The sequence below is a fragment of the Pteropus medius genome, unplaced genomic scaffold, assembly GCF_902729225.1.
Source record: "Pteropus medius unplaced genomic scaffold, Ma_sr-lr_union100, whole genome shotgun sequence".
In the NCBI taxonomy this organism is placed as follows: Eukaryota; Metazoa; Chordata; class Mammalia; order Chiroptera; family Pteropodidae; genus Pteropus; species Pteropus medius.
This window is the reverse complement of record NW_024351647.1, coordinates 886,377-903,117: the sequence shown is the minus strand read 5'-3', so window position 1 is coordinate 903,117 and position 16,741 is coordinate 886,377. Positions and strand designations below refer to the sequence as shown.

General features: G+C 40.5%; 1 protein-coding gene across 3 annotated transcripts; it reads left to right on the top strand.

Annotated features, from left to right (window-relative positions):
• On the top strand, positions 1-16,741 carry KNSTRN (kinetochore localized astrin (SPAG5) binding protein). Of its 3 annotated transcripts, none has more exons than XM_039843897.1 (9): positions 1-224; positions 520-614; positions 7,672-7,804; positions 8,597-8,644; positions 9,467-9,572; positions 9,793-9,886; positions 10,749-10,810; positions 11,594-11,668; positions 12,427-16,741. In XM_039843897.1, the coding sequence occupies exons 1-9, from the start codon at positions 16-18 to the stop codon at positions 12,556-12,558; spliced, it is 954 nt and encodes a 317-aa protein (XP_039699831.1). In that variant the 5' UTR covers positions 1-15; the 3' UTR covers positions 12,559-16,741. The 3 variants fall into 3 exon arrangements, with proteins under 3 accessions (XP_039699831.1, XP_039699832.1, XP_039699833.1); XM_039843898.1 differs by having other exon boundaries at positions 11,594-11,723; XM_039843899.1 differs by lacking the exon at positions 11,594-11,668.

Here is a 16,741-nt window from a genome sequence, read left to right as displayed (position 1 = left end):
GACCTTCCGTACAGCATGGCAGCCCCCGAAGGTGTCGCACACAGCAGTGCCTTACGTCCAACATGGCCGCCTACAAAATGCGTATCGCAGCCCCTCCCACCCGGCCACCGGAAGTTTCCATTTGAAACACAGGCGGCAGACCCGAGCAGCATTGCGGCAGTTGCCGTGGAGCATCTTTTGAATCAGAGCGACGAAGACTGCGGACAGGAGCTACTGGCGACTGGGTTCGGCTCTCCTGGGGCGGGGGCCTGGGCTGATGTGGAGGGCGGACGGGATGGGCTGGGAATGGAGGAATTTAACTATCCCGACTCATCCCTGGGGCAGGGGCAGGGTCAGGTCAGAGCAGGGCAGGTCAGGTGTGCAGCAGGGGCGTCAGTCTGCAGCAGGGGCAGGTCGGGTCTGCAGCAGGGGCAGGTCGGGTCGTGCTCTCCCGGGCTCTTCATTTGCTGGAGAAGCGGGCGGGAGGGGAGTGGTGAAGACTGGCCCACCGTGGGGTAACATTCACCTTGCACTTTCCAGGGCCCAGCCTTGCCGCCTCGTCACTATGACTAGCGTGGTTAAGACCGTGTACACACTACAGCCTGCCTCTGTGCTGAGCGGCGGCCCACCCGCAGGTGGGTGTTCACGCCACCCCCCAGGAGAATTTGGAGGATCAAATCAGTGGCCCAGAGTAGGGGCCCCGGGCAGGGGAGAGGGCATTCCATCGGCTCTGACAACCTGCTAACTCCCCTAGAACCTGTCTGTCTAGGTTTATGATGGGAGTTACGGTAAGGGCCATGCAGTAGGATTTTAGACCCGCGCTGTGTAACCGTGCTGCCTTCGTTAGGTTTAAGCTGCTGATTGTTCCACAATATTATTCCCATTAAACTAGGAATCTCTTTTTAAACAGTTAGCTGTTTTATTTCCAGAGTTGGGCTATCTGGAGTGGGACTGGGTTTGTCGTCAGGGAAGAGGGAGTCATTTGAGAAGCAAAATAGGGAGAAAGCACTAGGGTTTCCTACCATGTCAGGTTCACATTTGTATCTGCACAGTGTCTCTCGTATAGTACATTCTTAATAAACACTTGTTGAGTGAAAAGAGAGAGGGAGGGTCAGGCCTAGCTAGAACATTCGAGAGACAAGAAAAAAAAGACATTAAAAATTTTTATTGCTTTGCCGTCTTGCTTTATGCTACTTGGCTTGTAGTTGAAAGTCGTTGCCTAAAGTCAGCAGGTGTCCAGCTGCCTAATCTAGAGATTATAGCACAGAATAAGCTTCAAACATCAGATTTTGAAGCAACTGTTTAAGATCCCTTCCCAGTGACTCCATGCAGCTGGTTGATGCGCAGTAGCGGAATTGATCTGTGAAGTAGATAGGCTTTTCTCTGAAGGCTTAGAGGGTTGTCCTGCTTATGTTGCCTCAGAACACCTGAATGATAATCCTGGCATCAGAAGGGCCCTAGGAGTGGCTGGGGGATCTGGAGCCAATTCTCATCTCCTTACTGACTCTTCCTTAGAGCAGAGGTCCCCAACCCCCAGTTCCAGTACATGGCCTGTTAAGAAAGGGGCTGCACAGCAGGAGGTGAGTGACAGGTGAGGGAGCAAAGTTTCATCTGTGTTTGCAGCCACTCCTAGCATCACCGCCTCAGCTCCACCTCAGATTATCAGGCATTAGATTCTCATAGGAGAACCAGTCCCTGGTGCCAAAAAAGGTTGGTGAACCATGGCTTAGAGCACAGTGTCCCTCTGTCAGTGGGGAGTACTGGCTCTCCCCAGCCAAGTTGAAAATTTTCTTCTCTTTGCTTCCTATCCCTGTTCAATCTTTATGATCGATCATATGTAACCTCAATAGTTTAACATTTTTAGGCCATCTCCTAGGTCTTTTGTTTTGATTTTGACCATAGATTGGTTGTTTTTAAGTTTTATTGTTTGTTTTTTATTACATTTATTGGGGTAACATTGGTAAATAACGTTATATAAATTTCAGGTGAACCACTTTATAATATGACATCTGTATACTCTATTGTGTGCCAAGCACCCAAAGTCTAGTCTCCCTCTGTCACCATATATTTGACCCCTTTACCCATTTCGTCCTCCCCCTCTGGTAACCACCATTCTGTTGTCTGTATCTATGAATGTGGTTTTTTGTTTTGTTTGTTCATTTGTTGCTTTTTGTTTTATATCCCACATATGAGTAAAAGCATACAGTTCTTGTCCTTTTCCATCTGACTTGTTTCACTTAGCATAGTACTCTCAGGATTCATCCATATTGTCACAGGTGGCAATGTTTCGTCTTAATAGCTGAATAGCATTCCATTGTATATATGTACCACTTCGTATTTATCCAGTCATCAGTCTAAGGACACTTAGGTTGTTTCCATGTCTTGGCTATTGTAAACAGTGCTGCAATGCATATAGGGGTACATATATCTTTATGAATAAGTGTTTTTACATTTTTCACATAGATACCCAGAAGGGGGTTGCTGGGTCGTATGGTAGCGCTATTAATTTTTCAAGGAACTTCTGTACTGTTTTTTATAATGGCTGTACCAGTTTACATTTCTACCAGCAGTGTATGAGGGTTTCCTTTTCTCCACATCCTCTCCAACACTTATTTCTTGTCTTATTGACTATAGCCATTCTAACAGGTGTGAAGTGGTATTTCATTGTGGTTTTGGTTTGCATTTCCCTTATAACTAGTCACATTGAGAATCTTTTCATATATTTGTTGGCTATCTGTGTCTTCCTTGTAAAAGTGTCTATTCAGGTCCTCTGCCCATTTTTTAATAGGATTTTTTGTTATTGTTGTTGAGTTGTATGAGTTCTTTATATATTTCGGATATTAGCCCCTTATTGGAGATATCATTTGCAAATATCTTTTCTCCTTCAGCTGGTTGCCTTTTTGTTTTGTTGATGGTTTCTTTTGCTATATAGAAGCTTTTACATTTTTGCTTTAACTTCCCTTGCCTTTGAGGTCAAGTTCACAAAACCCCTCTGGGACCAAGGTCCATAAGTTTAGTGTTTATATTTTATTTTATGCATTTTTTTGTTTCAAATCTTATGTTCAAGTATTAAATTCATTCTGAGTTAATGGTATGAGATAGCAGTCTAGTTTCATTCTTTTGTATGTAGCTTTCCAGTTTTCCCAACACCATTTGTTGAGACTTTCCTTTCTCTATTGTATGTTTTAGGGTCCTTTGTTGAAAATTTGTTGTCCATATAAGCATGGGTTTATTTTGGGCTCTCATTTCTGTTACATTGGTCTGTATGTCTGTTTTTCTGCCAATACCATGCTCTTTTTATTATTGTCACTTTGTAGTATAATTTGAAGTCAGGCAGTGTAATACCTCCAACCTTGTTCTTTTTTTCTCAGGATTGCTTTGGTATTAACCCAATAATTGTTCAGTAGCATATCGTTTATTCTCCACATATTTGTGGTTTTGCCAGGTTGCTACTTGTAGTTAATCTCCAGTTTCATACTGCTGAGGTCAGAAAATATGCTTGGTATGATTTCAGTCTTCTTATATTTATTGAAACTAGTTTTGTGGTTTATCCTTGAGAATGTTCTGTGTGCATTTGAGACTGTGTATTCTGTTGTTTTGGGATAGAAAGTTCTGTAAATATCAATTACGTCAGTGTGTAATTTAAGACTGATATTTCCTTATTGACTTTCTGTCTGGATGATCTATCCAATGCTGCATATGGGGTGTTCACATCTACTGTAATTGTGTTTTTGTCAGTTGCTTCCTTTAGGTCTGTTAATAATTGCGATATATGTTTTCAAGCTCCCAGATTGGATGTATATATTGATAAGTATTATGTATTCTTGATAAATTGTCTACCTTATCATTATGAAATGTTTATCTTTGGCTCTTGTTACCTTTTTTATCTTGAAATCTATTTTGCCTGATATAAGTACTGCTACACTTGATTTTTTTCTCTGGGTGCCATTTACTTGGAATATCCTCTTCTACCCTTTCACTTTAAGCCTATGTTTATCTTTGGCGCTGAAATGAGTCCCCTGCAGGCACTATATAGTTTGGTCTTGTTTTTTAATCCATCTTGCTACTCCGTGCTTTTTGATTGGTGAGTTCAGTCCATTTACATTTATGGTGATTATTGATATATGAGGATTTCCTTTCTGTTTGTTTTTATTTTTTTATTTTCCATTTGTTTCTTTTTCCTTGTGATTCTGTCTGCTCTTTTAGTTTGGTTTTCTATGATTTTTCTGAATTTTTCCTCTTTTTATGTTTTATGTCTCAGCTCTGGATTTTTATTTTGTACATACCATTAAGTTTGTGTAAAATGTTTCATACATACAATGGTCCTTCTGATTACCTCTTATTTTTATTTACCTGTACCCGTTCCTTTTCCTCCTCCCGTTTTATGATTTTATTGTCACAAATTGTCTCTTTTTATGTTGTGCATTTGTTACCAAATTGCAGTAGTTATAGCTATTTTTCAATGCCCTTTTTCCTCTCTTTAAACTTTATGTTATAATTGTTTATTCTATTTTGAAGTAGAGCTGCAATTTTCTGTCTGTTAGTCATCTTACTCAAAAGTTTTGTAAACATTTGTCTTCTTGTTTCTGGTAGAAGAGCTCCTTTCAACATTTCTTATTAATGCAGGTCTTGTGGTGGTAAATTCTCTAAGCTTTTGTTTGTCTGGGAAAGCCTTTGTTTCTTCATCTCTAAAAGATAACTTTGCTGGATATATTATCCTTGGCTGCTCGTTCCTTTCTTTGAGTATTTTGAATAGTTTTTCTCTCTCCTGGCTTGTAATATTTCTACTGAAAAAAATCTGATGATAATCTAACAGGGTTTCCTTTGTAGATTACAGTCTTTTTTCCCCCTGGCTGCCTTGAGAATATTTTCGTTTTGGTCATTAATTTTTGACAGTTCGAATAAAATACATCTTGGAGAAGGTCTTTTTGTATTGATATAATTAGATGTTTTGTTAGCTTCCTCTGGTCTAAAGTGCTGTTCTTTCCATAGGCTTGGGAAGATCTCATCAATTATTTCTTTGAGTAGACTCTCTGTTCCCTTCTCCCTCTCTTATTGTTCTGGCATTCCCATTATCCTTATGTTGCTCTTTGTAATGGAATTGGATGGTTCTTGTAGAGTTCTTTCATTTTTTTTTCTTTCAACTCTTAGTTCTCTCCTTTATACATCACTTCTAGGTTTCAACTCTAGAAGCTGAACTCTAGAATTTCTATTTCATTCTTTTTTATAGTTTCAGTCTCTTTGGTAAGTTATTCCTTTTATTCATTGCTTATTCACTGGAACTCATTGAATTGCCTTTCTGAGTTCTCTTGTATTTTGTTGAACTTCTTCATAACTGCAATCTTAAATTCTCTGTCATTTAAGTCACAGTCTTCCATGACTTTGACTTTGGTTTCTAGAGACGTTAACATTTTCTTTCTGTGCTCTCATGTTACCTTGGTTATTTATAGTATTTGATGAATTGTTTCGTCTGTACATTTGAGGTAGTGAACTCTTTTCTTGTTTAGATACTATTTTGCTCTCAATAATTCAGCAGGTTGATAGGTAGGGTACTTTCTTTTGATGGTGTTATAGGGTAATTTTTTTTCTCTTACCTGCACTATTTGCACCTCTTGGATCATGGTGGAGGAGCAGTGTCGCTGCAGTTAAGGAAAATGCTACATACCCACTGGGATGGTGGGTGTCCCTTCTGTGACCAGGAGGCCTCAGTTATGGGATATCACCACTGTGGTGGGGGGAATGCGACAGGTGGTAGAAAACTGGTTTTGCAAATTCCCAGCACAGCTTTCTTCTTACTAGTGTTCACTGGCCCTGCTGTGTTTTTGGAGGTATCTACTACATTGCCTCTACCTGGTTCTGTCGGGATGGGTGGGGCAAGGGAGACAAGTGATTTCATGGCTCCCTGTGTCACTGCTGTACTGTTTAAGGCTTCCCAGCCACCTCTATCTGGGTCTACTACAATGGGGAGGGGGAAAGGGAGATGCCTTTCCCCAGAGAAACACTGCTTCTGCCCCTCTTACACTACAGGCCGTAGTGAACACTGCAACCTAACTTCCCCACTGCTACCACACTCACTGGAGCCATGGTGAGCACTGGACAGTGGCTGCCGACACAATCCTTCCCCCCATTCTGCCTCCCCTACTCGTTCCATTATGCCCACTTTCAGATGCCCCAATGCGTGGATCTTTCAGGTGTGTTTGTATGTTGAGTTATAGTTGTCCAACTTGTAAATTTAAGGTAAGAAACAAAGAAGCCTTCTTACTCTGCCATGATGCTGATGTTACTCCAAGTTTTAGTTTTTTATAGGTAACAGATACACATGTAAAAAAAATCCAAAGTTAGAAAACAATGAAGAATTTTAATTTTGATCAATTTACTAGTAATACCTTTTTACATAAGAAAGATTTGGTTTTATGAATAACTTACAAATACTTGAGAGAGGAGAAGGTAGATACATTCTCCCAGAGTTACTTTTACTTCAGACAGAAACCTCAAAAAGAACCCTTTTAATATTTGCTTTGTGGGTAAGAGTATGGAAAATAGGTGTAAGTGCCCAGTGAGTATACCTATAAATGAAATAATTTGTCAGCCTGAGAAATTGTATTTATTCTAAACTGTTGTGCAATTAGAGTAATCAAAATAAAATCTTTGTCAAATACAAATACAAAATTTTCTAATCCCTGTGATGCGGTGCTTTGTACCTCATTTCTTCAACTTGATTTCATTGTTTTGGGTCTTTATTTAGGTTAAGCTTGAAGGTGCCATTTTATAGTCAACAAAGTGAAAGTTCGTGTAAACTAGAAAAGCGTGTGCATGGGTGGGTGGGGAGGCAGGTGTGTGCTTAACTCCAGAACAAGTTACTACTTGAATTTGGTATGGAATATTAATGGTACAATGTCAGTGTGTGGTAGAGGGCAGCATAAGAGCTAGGGAGAGAATAATCTCCTCTGGGGAAGAAGAGTGTCATGGCAGGGCCATTTCTCTGGTTGTCTGGCAATAGCCTAGCAAGAAGATGAGAACAGAAGGCCAAATAGAGAACCTCTAAACATAATGATGGATAAACAAATTAAAAGGCTTGATGGTAAAGGCAATCAGCATAGAAGTGGTAAAGAAGACGAGAGGTAGTTTGTGATGGTCTGTGAAACAACCCATGAAACTGTGAAATGTCCCATTTATTCAACAAGCAGGTATTGAACCTCTATTGGTATGTTAGATACTCTCTTAAGCACTGGGGATACAGAGACATTTTAGAGTAGTTAGGGAGACAGTCTGGTACAACTAAGCAGTAGTTAAAAGAGAAACTCAAAGGAGCTTGAGAGTAGCCTTCGGAGAGCGTGCAGAGTGCTTAGGAGCTTAACGAGGTTGTTCGATTCCACTGGTGTTTGATGAAGGATTCAGCTGACTGCCCCACTGCTTATATCAACCTCCACTTTCACATTTATACCTCTGGTCATTCAGTTTGATGTGTCATCAAGCTTTCAGCTACTTTTAAACACTGCACTGTCGCATTTAAGGAATTTTGGTATCTCTCCCCAATTAGCGTAGAAGTCTTCTGAATTAATATACACAAATCGAGATTGGTCAGAATGAAATACAGGTTTCTAATAGCTTAGAATGGAGTCCTGTTAGTTATAGAGTTACAGCTGTTGGGTCACAATGCTTGAGGTTTCACTGTCCTGTTTTCCTTTGCAGACACACAAGCTCGAGCCACTTCTAAGAGCCTATTACCTGTTAAGTCCAAAGAAGTCGATGTTTCCAGACTTCTTCATTCAGGAAGTTCAGAGAATGATGTTACAAAAATCGTCAAATCAAGACGAGACAAGGGGTGAGTCAGATCATTGGTATCCAGTTAGAACATCTTGCTAGAAATTGCTCAGTACCAAGAATGAGAAAATAGTTTTTGAGAGCACAAGACACCTGAACAATTGGCCTGTCTGTAGTCAGTGACCCAGAGAAGTGCAGCATTGCTGACAAGTTTGTCAGGACCCTGTAGATTGATTAGCTCTGAAGCGGCACAGCAAGGATTATGATAAGAAGTATTCTTTCTTTACTTACCACTTGCTCTGAGTATACAAATAGCATTACTGTGATCAAACACCAGCCCTAATTGGGTGTCATGGTGAGTCGGGGCTAGTTGTTAGCTTATGTTGCTGGTCTGAGCACAGTCCGGTCCAGTGTGTGTATGTGTCCCTCCACCCAGTGCTCAGTCCCCACATAAGTGAGGATGACGTGAGATAGCCACGCTATTTTGAGCAGGTTGTCAAAGTGGTCAGGAGGGGAGCTCATTCCCTATTAATAAGCCTTTTTCAATTGTCTGGACCAAAACAAAAGTTCGTGGGCCTTCAGAGCTTCTTAAGCTTGTGCTTTTTGCATTGTATGTAGTCTCTGTTTTTTTCCTCAAAAAACTAGGCTCTTTGTTCTGCTTTCTTCACAACACACCTAACAACATACTGTGATTCTCTGGTTGATTCCTTTGTTGTCGTTTTTAATTGAGATATAATTGACATACAGCATTATAGTTTCGAGAGTATATAATAATGATTCACTATTTATATATATTGCAAAATGATCACCACAATAAGTCAACATCCTGATTTCTTTGTTTTCGCTTCTCTAGTCAGGTGAAAGCTGCAGATATTGCCATCAAGAAGAACATCAAAAAGAGGTGAACATCAGGATAAGTGAAATTTGGCCACCATTTTAGGGTAGTAGATCTCAAGTACATCAGAATCATTCCTGGACTTGTTTAATGTGTTACAATCTGGGTGCCACCCCGGAAATCTGAATGGGATTTTCAGGGGTGAGGCATGGCCAGGTTTGAGAAACACTGTCAGAGCAAGATCAGTGATGCTACAGTCTTAAGTGCCAGACAGAAGCTTTTTGGGCTCCACACCAGGACCGCTACTGACCGGAAATCAAACCCAGCTATGTCCCATCAATAGGAGTGTGAAACCTTCAGGATAGGAGGGGCTGCATGCGGTTAGTGATTTCAAGATGATGTTTCTGGTGGTAGTGCAGGTGCTGGTGAAGGCAAAATCCTGGAGAAGGGTTCATCTTTCTCTTTTTGAGGCTAGCTTGGACATTTTGCAGTCCTGAATAATATAAGCTGAAAAGTTTGTGGAAATACTTTCTAATTCCACATCTGGGCGTGTCTTAAAAGTTCTGAAAACAATACTATCAAGAAGGACTCTGAGGATTTTGAAAAAAAGGTTAATATTCTTGATGATAATGGCTATTATTTATGTTTCAATAGCTATGTTCAGAATTGTACATGTAATTCTCTCTTATCCTTCACAATAATAATATGAGATGTAGGTATTATCCTAACTCTAGAAATGAGGAAACAGCCTCAGAGAGGTTATGCAGCTCACTGAAGGTCATATACTACTATGTAATGAAGCCAAGATTTGAACCCCTGTTTGTGAGACTCTGTAACCCATACTCTTAACCTCTCTATGTCTTCATATAAGTACAATTATCATTACAGCTACAAACCACTGAGTAAGCAGAAATCAGAGGAAGAGCTCAAGGATAAGAACCAGCTCTTAGAGGCTGTCAACAAGCAGTTGCACCAGAAGTTGACTGAAACTCAGGTAAGAGACCCACTGGATCTCTGCATCACCTGCACTGGGTGCTGCATGTGGAATCCTGAGGGACAGCCACTCAGGTGGGAGCAAGCTTGTAACGCCCAGGTACCCAAGAGCAGAGAGTGAAGACACCAGGCTCGTGCCATGGCTGTCCAAGAGCAAGGGAGGTTAAGACCACCCCTGAGGGGTGGGACAGGCCTGATCTGTCTACATGGCACCCCAACAGGGAGAGCTGAAGGACCTGACCCAAAAGGTGGAGCTGCTGGAGAAGTTTCAGGACAACTGTTTGGCAATTTTGGAGAGCAAGGGCCTCAACCCAGGTAAGAAATAGCACATGGTGGCCTTCAAAGGAATCAGTGCACATGCCCCCTCCTGGACTATATGTCAGGAATCCAGCATGGGAGCAGCTGGCCCAGTCCATGAATGGGTTGCCTAGCAAAGCTCTAAAGATTTTGGGGAGCTCCTCTTTGTTCTCTTGTGATGTTGATTGTGCCTGACCAACAGACTTTCAGTGGTCGTGAGAGGATTATCGTGTTCTTAACAGAACACTTTATGCCATTCATTTGGTGCCAAAAAGTATGACCTTGCAAATTAGACCAGAAATGTTTTATTTCTTTCAAGGAAGAGAGCATACAGGTAACTTTCCCAGGTGAGGAGGGAAAGATAATACTGTTTCAAGGGTTCCCATACTGGGTTAATCAGCAGAATCACAGTGGTTAAAATGTGATTCCGGTTCTTACTCTGTCCCTTTACAGAGTCTATAGCAAAGAGGACTGTAAGAGGGCCTCAGGCTGAGTTGAGGGGCCTGAGAATGCCCAGGGAAGGGGCCCAGGCTTCTTTGAATTAAGGAATGTTTTCAGGCCTGAGACAGCTTTTAAAAATAGTTTCGTGTTTTGAAAACAAAAAAATCCAACCTATACTTTTCCTTTGGAGCAATTTTCTGCAGCTGAGGAGAAAGCAGAATGAATTTTGGGTGGCCATATGCAAACCTAGAGAGGAAGAAAGTCAAATATAGCTCTGGAGAGCAGGCATGGGTGACCCTGCCAAGGTGAAAAAGGGGTAGAGGGAGCAGCTACGTGGAGAACTTGCCTTCATGAAAACTCCTGTGCTTGTTCTAGAGGGGTTTTATTTTATGTTTAAGTACAGCTCCCAAAGCAAGGCTGACCTTGTTGTCTCCATCAGTTTTAGGCAGCGAGACCCCGACATCACAGCAGGAACCCACCATGGATCACACGGACTCTATGGTGAGGGCATGGGTGTGAGTGAGCAAAGGCCAAGTGACTGTTGGGCTCTGTGACTTTAAGATCTCTGCCATACAGCCATATGCTCAGTAAACCCCAAGAAGCAGCCTTTGGTAAGCCAGGATAGTGGAAGGGAGCAATGGATGTGTACTCAGAATAGCTTATTTTACTTGGCAGGTGACTTTGTGCTTACAAATATGAGTGAGTCTGAGTTGAAATACTACTTTAAAACACATAATAGGATGGACTTGTATAGAGAGCTTTCTGGTTTCTCTGTTGTACACTTTAACCAATTTTTCTCCTTATTCCTTTGCTGAAAACTGTATGATGCAAAGGTTCAGCTTAAATTACATTTGGCTGCTCCTTGGTTCCTTCTCTGAAGTAGGAAGGTAATTGTTTGAGACGAACATCTTTTGAGCTTCTATGATCTCCTCCCCAAGAAGATCAGTTGTCATTTTAGAATCAGAGAATACCAGATATGGAAGCCTTCCTCAGCTCTCCTAGGTTATTAGTCACACCTTCAATGGCTACTATGTTTTATTCATATTGCCTGTGTAGCAGAGCTGATGGAAAAGGGGTAATCTGTCCATCCAGTGAACTGAGTTTCTCTATGGTGCCCAGCAGAGAGCCTGGCATGTGTGTTTGGATGCTCAGCAAATAACTGAATGGAAGAGATGTTAGCAGTCATCTAATTTATTTCTCCTTTCATTCAAAGAGATTGGTTTATATGAAGAAAATGTTCACATTTCAATAAAGATTTGTTACTACATTGTACTTTTCTCTTAGTTGCTGTTAGAAACTTTGCAAGATGAGCTGAAGCTTTTTAATGAAACAGCCAAAAGGCAGATGGAGGAGTTACAGGTGAGAGACAGACATCACCCTGAGGCAAGATTATCATCATTTCATGCCACAATAGGTAGATCTATGGAGGGTTCTTATTTATTTATTTATTTATTCATTTTTACAATGAGGTATAGAGCCCAACCAAGATGGAAAAGAATGTTTTTAATAAACTATTTTGTAATAATTTTAGTTTTACAGAAAAGTTGCAAAGATAATACAGAGAATTCAATTCACTGAATATTACTATCTTATGGTTCATTTGTCAAAACTAAGAAACCAACATTGATGCATTACTATTAACTAAATTCCAAGACTTCATTTGATTTCACCTTTTTATTTTTCTGTTCTAAAGACTTAGAAATGTTCACATCTGCAGGGCATGAAGCAACATGGAACACACTAGGTTGCTCAGAGTTGAAAGTTGAGACCTGTGTGAAATCCGTGCTATGGAAACTTGATACCTCATAGAAACCTGTAATAGGAAACCCAGCTTCTTAGGTCTGGATTGCTTTGGGTGGCTTGGATGAGTCATGGGATATAACACTGAATCCTAGAAGATTTCATTGTTCCAATTTAGATAGAAGAGTCTGTAGTAGAAAAGGACAGTTCCTAAAATCACAGATAAAACAAAACTAAGATAAAAAATAGGTCAGTATTCTTGTGTTCTTTCTCAGTGGAATAGAAGCATAATGTTCTTTCCTGGGGGTCAAAGTTTTGTGTGTTTTTTGTTTTTTTTGTTTGTTTATTTTTCTTCTTGAATATCTTTCCAAATTCAGGCTTTAAAAGTAAAGTTGAAGATGAAAGAAGAAGAGAGGGCTCGGTTCCTAGAACAGCAGACCTTATGTAACAGTCAAGTAAATGATTTTACAACAGCTCTTGAGGAAATGGAGCAGCTATTAGAATTGTGATAAAAAGCAAGTGGCCACTTGGCTCCCTCAGATAAACTCTCAGAGGAAGCCGCTAAAAGGACATCTGCCTCTTGGCCATGATCTTCTAGGACTCACCATCCCCAGAGTGAAAACAGTTTCTGCAGTAGAATTAAGGACAGTTTATGCTGGAGTGGTGGTTCCTCCTTTAAACAAGTGTTCCCAACCTTCAGATTGGCCAGCTCTTCTGAATCTCACATGTACGTAATTGAGCTCTACAAGAGGAGGGCCTGGAACCTTGGATCAACTCCTAAGCAACAAAACAGCACACCATTAGAACCAAGAGACTAAACCAGCCACGGCCAGAGGATCCAAAATGTCACATTTGATTGTGTGGGAAGAAACCCCTAACCCCTAATTGTACAGTGGAGCGCAGGTGCTCCACAGGAGGCATCGTTAAGGAGCCATGCTGTTCTCTTCTAACTTGGAACACATTCCTTTCCATCTTGGTTGGGCTCTATACCTCATCGTAAATTTATGAACATGAAGTTACTTGAAATGGCTTAATAAATGGGGTAAAGGTATAGATAGCAATAACACCTACCTGAAACAATATACCTTGGAGCTTTTAATCTAAATCACTTCGTTTTTTTTTATAAAGTACTACTTTTAAAATAAATATTTCTGTTACTATTCGGATTACAACATTGAGAAATGAAAATAGGCTTTTAACCTAAAACTGTTCATTGAATACTATTGAGCTAATCTAACAAGTTCTGATTTTACCCAGAATATTTTTCTTCTACTCATTAAGTACTCTGTGCTTACCCACCTGCTCCACCCCTACCCCATCTTCCAGGAATATTAGTCTTCTGAGGGTATTCCCTATTGTGGCAGTGGGTGCCAGAGTCTGTCCACCAAGTTTGTGGCACTAGCCGCCTGTGTTCTCCTTCATTCCTAGGCATGGTTATATACCTGCAATTTGTTTTACACAGCCAATCGTGGACCTGGCCCCCATGGATCCTTAACCAGGCCGACCCTCCTGGTTTACCAAAGGCACGGCCTGGTTTCTTAGTCAAACCAGGCAGGCTTTGGCCAAGTCCCATTTTTTCTGCACCTCCCAGGTTTTATTCACCTAATTCCCCCCACCATTCAGCATTACTGCGGCTACCCAGAGCCACGCCAACAAGCCAAGTAATGCTTCCAGCCTAGCTTAACAGGGCTGAAATTCTTAGCTTTCACACACAAACATTCATGCAGTTGGCTATGTCCCAAATATTTGGAGGTGGAAACCCAGCTAATTCTTGCCAGTGAGATGGGCCGAATGTTTTTTTCCTACCTATTTCCAGGATGTTTATAGTTTAAAAGATTGTTCATCCAAATGAATATTTTTTGAAGAACTAATTGGCTTTAATTAAGCAATTTACGAATCAGGCAGCATCCTATCTAGCAACTAGAAGGGCAGTCCCCAAGTGAATTTTTAATTGCAATTTCTGGCCCCCCAAAAAGTTCTACTTCCTTCTTGGAAAGAGTCAAAAATTCATTTGTGAGATCCTCACCTCCTTATCATGCCTCCCTAGTTAACTCCTAAGAATGTATCTCAATGTCTTGTTACCCATCTTTCCCAATGTAGAGACCCTGTTCTCTCATGGCCTGGTCTCACCAAGGGGCCATTGTCTCACAGTTCAACTTTGTGCCACCAGCCAGCACTTGTGCACCCTTGCCTTTTATTCCTTCCGACCTCTACTCTGCTCCCTCTGCCTATTATACATGTAGCTGTGTTCTGGGTGTTTGATCTGGAGCCTGACCAAATTTATACATAAACTCAGCAAATACTGATTTGCACCCTCCACTTTGCTAGATGCTATAGGAAACTTTAATGTAGCATGACATTCTTAACCTCAAAGATGTTTACAGTCTATTTGGTGAAACAAAACATGCAGGTGATATACAAGTTAAATAACAAAAAAATACAATAGGCTGTGTGGTAATAGTGTAATAACTCCTATAGGAGTTAGTGAACTACAGGCTAGTTTGCTTGGGGAAGGCTTGATGGGGGTAGACCGGGGATTGAAAGAAAAGTAACAGAGAAAGGCCAGCTAGAAATTTGAGGGCCTTCCAGGTTGGCGAACACGTGGAGATTTGAGGAGAGTGGCATGGTTAGAGAGGGCATGGAAGTTCCACATCCTTTCCCCACATACACATCTCTTACATCTGGCTGTTCCTGAGTTATATCCTTTTATAATAAACTGGTAATCTAGTAAAAATGTTTTGCTGAGTCTATGAGGTGCTCTAGCAAATTAATCAAACCCAAGGAGGGGATCATTGAAACCTCTAGGGATAAAATAAAATGAAAGATTGGAAAAAAAAAAAAAAGGGAATATCCATTTATAGAACCGAGTAAGAATACTGGTTGGGCTTATTGAGAGGGTTCAGATGAGAGAGGTTTCTTTATGTCCAACACTTAATTGAGCACTTGTAATATGCCATATGTGGTGTTTATGTTTCTCCTTATGTACATTCTCATGTAATCCTCATTACAATTATTCAAGGTAAGCACTATTACTCCTCTTTACAGCTGGGGAAATTTGCTCAAAGAAGTTAAATTGATTCTCCCAAGGTCAAACAAGCAAGTATTGGAGAAAAATTTGAGCCAGGGAATAACGGTGGGGGTGGGGGATATATGGTGTTACCAGAAGTTTTGAAGAACTTGAATGCCAGGCTAAGAAGTATAGGTTTTTATCATCTTAAGCCAGAGGTTTCCAAACTTTCTCAGTTCATGATGCCCCTAGTGTCTCAGTAATATTTTTTGACACACCGAAAGAAATACCTAACAGTTCTACTCCAAGTAATTATATCCAGACAATAAGTACTTATATCCTAACAATTTAATAGTTATTTGAAAAAGTAATACACAAATCTAAAGAAAAATTTGCTTATATATTTCATTGTTAAATAACCACTTATTTACTAATGGGACGTTGGGCAATGCTTAATTTCTCAAACGTTAGAATCAAATTGGATTGTTACTGCCTTCATTCCCCTGTTTGACATTAAAAGGAATGTAGTGTGATCTGATGTTGAAACTGACCTACTTCAAGCTAGTAGTTCATTTGTTATCTAAGAGATGTCAAGTATCACTGTGATCCCCCCAAAAGTTTAAAATATTCCATGGCAACCCTGTGAGTTTGCTGCCCAAAGATGCCTGGGAACCACAACTCTAGGCAATAAGGAATCACATTTTGAGCAGGCATTCGTCATAATGAATGTTTTAGAAAAATGAATCTGGCATTGGTGTTAAAGATAGATGGCAATGCGAAAAAAACAAAAAGACCAACCTTGAAAATTCTGAACAGACAAAACCAGTTTAATCATATGAACAAAGCTTAATTTAGCTTATTTTGCAAGACTAACTTGACCTGGGTCATTTCTTACTTATGTTTTAGGAAATTATAAGCAAAACTTGAACTATTTCTCAAGGTTGACATAAGATAACCACTGAAAATTCTAATATAACCAATCACTGTGAAGAATAAACAGTCACTGCATTTGTAACCATAGAACCAACTCAAAATGGTTCTATCCTTTTTCTAACAAGATACTGAGTTGTCTTTCAGTCAACAGACCAAAACAGCAAGTCATAGCCAGAGCATGTGCAGAGGAGAGAACTTTGACCAGCTACATCTGGAGCCAAAGTTTCACCCCGCCTCACGGAACCAAAGACTAGGACATGACTGGAAATGAGGAAACTTCTGCAGAAGTGAAGGGTCTGTTGTGCAAAATCTGGCGTAAAAGCCTCTTACTACATATCTTATCATAAATAGCCAGGTTTCAAAGCTCTCCAAACAAAACCCGCACCACCAGTGCTGCATACCAGCCTGTCCCTGCTAACCTCTAACCCTCAATCGTTGCCTTTAAAACCTTTTGATTAAAAGCCATTGGGGTATTCGGGTTTTAAGCGATAGCTTCCCATTCTCCTTGCTTGGCGCCTTGCAAATAAAACAGCTTTAATTTCTCCATTGCAAACCTTGATGTTCAGTGTTTGGTTTTGCTGCACATTGGCCAAGTGGCCCTTGTTTGGTTCAGTTCAGCTCAGTAACACTTTCTCATTATATAAGCTGCTTTATAACAATAAACCCCTGAGCCTCATTCCATGTTTTGATTTGAGAACTCCCAGTTTGCAAACTGTATTTTAGGTGTGTGCACAATAAACTTGTACTAATTA

Bases quoted from the DNA above. Each gene is read 5' to 3' on its own strand.
- KNSTRN (XM_039843897.1), top strand. From the start codon at position 16: ATGGCAGCCCCCGAAGGTGTCGCACACAGCAGTGCCTTACGTCCAACA. The intron at 615-7,671 runs GTGGGTGTTCAC...TTTCCTTTGCAG, and splicing joins GAGCGGCGGCCCACCCGCAG to ACACACAAGCTCGAGCCACT. The intron at 9,573-9,792 runs GTAAGAGACCCA...GCACCCCAACAG, and splicing joins AGAAGTTGACTGAAACTCAG to GGAGAGCTGAAGGACCTGAC.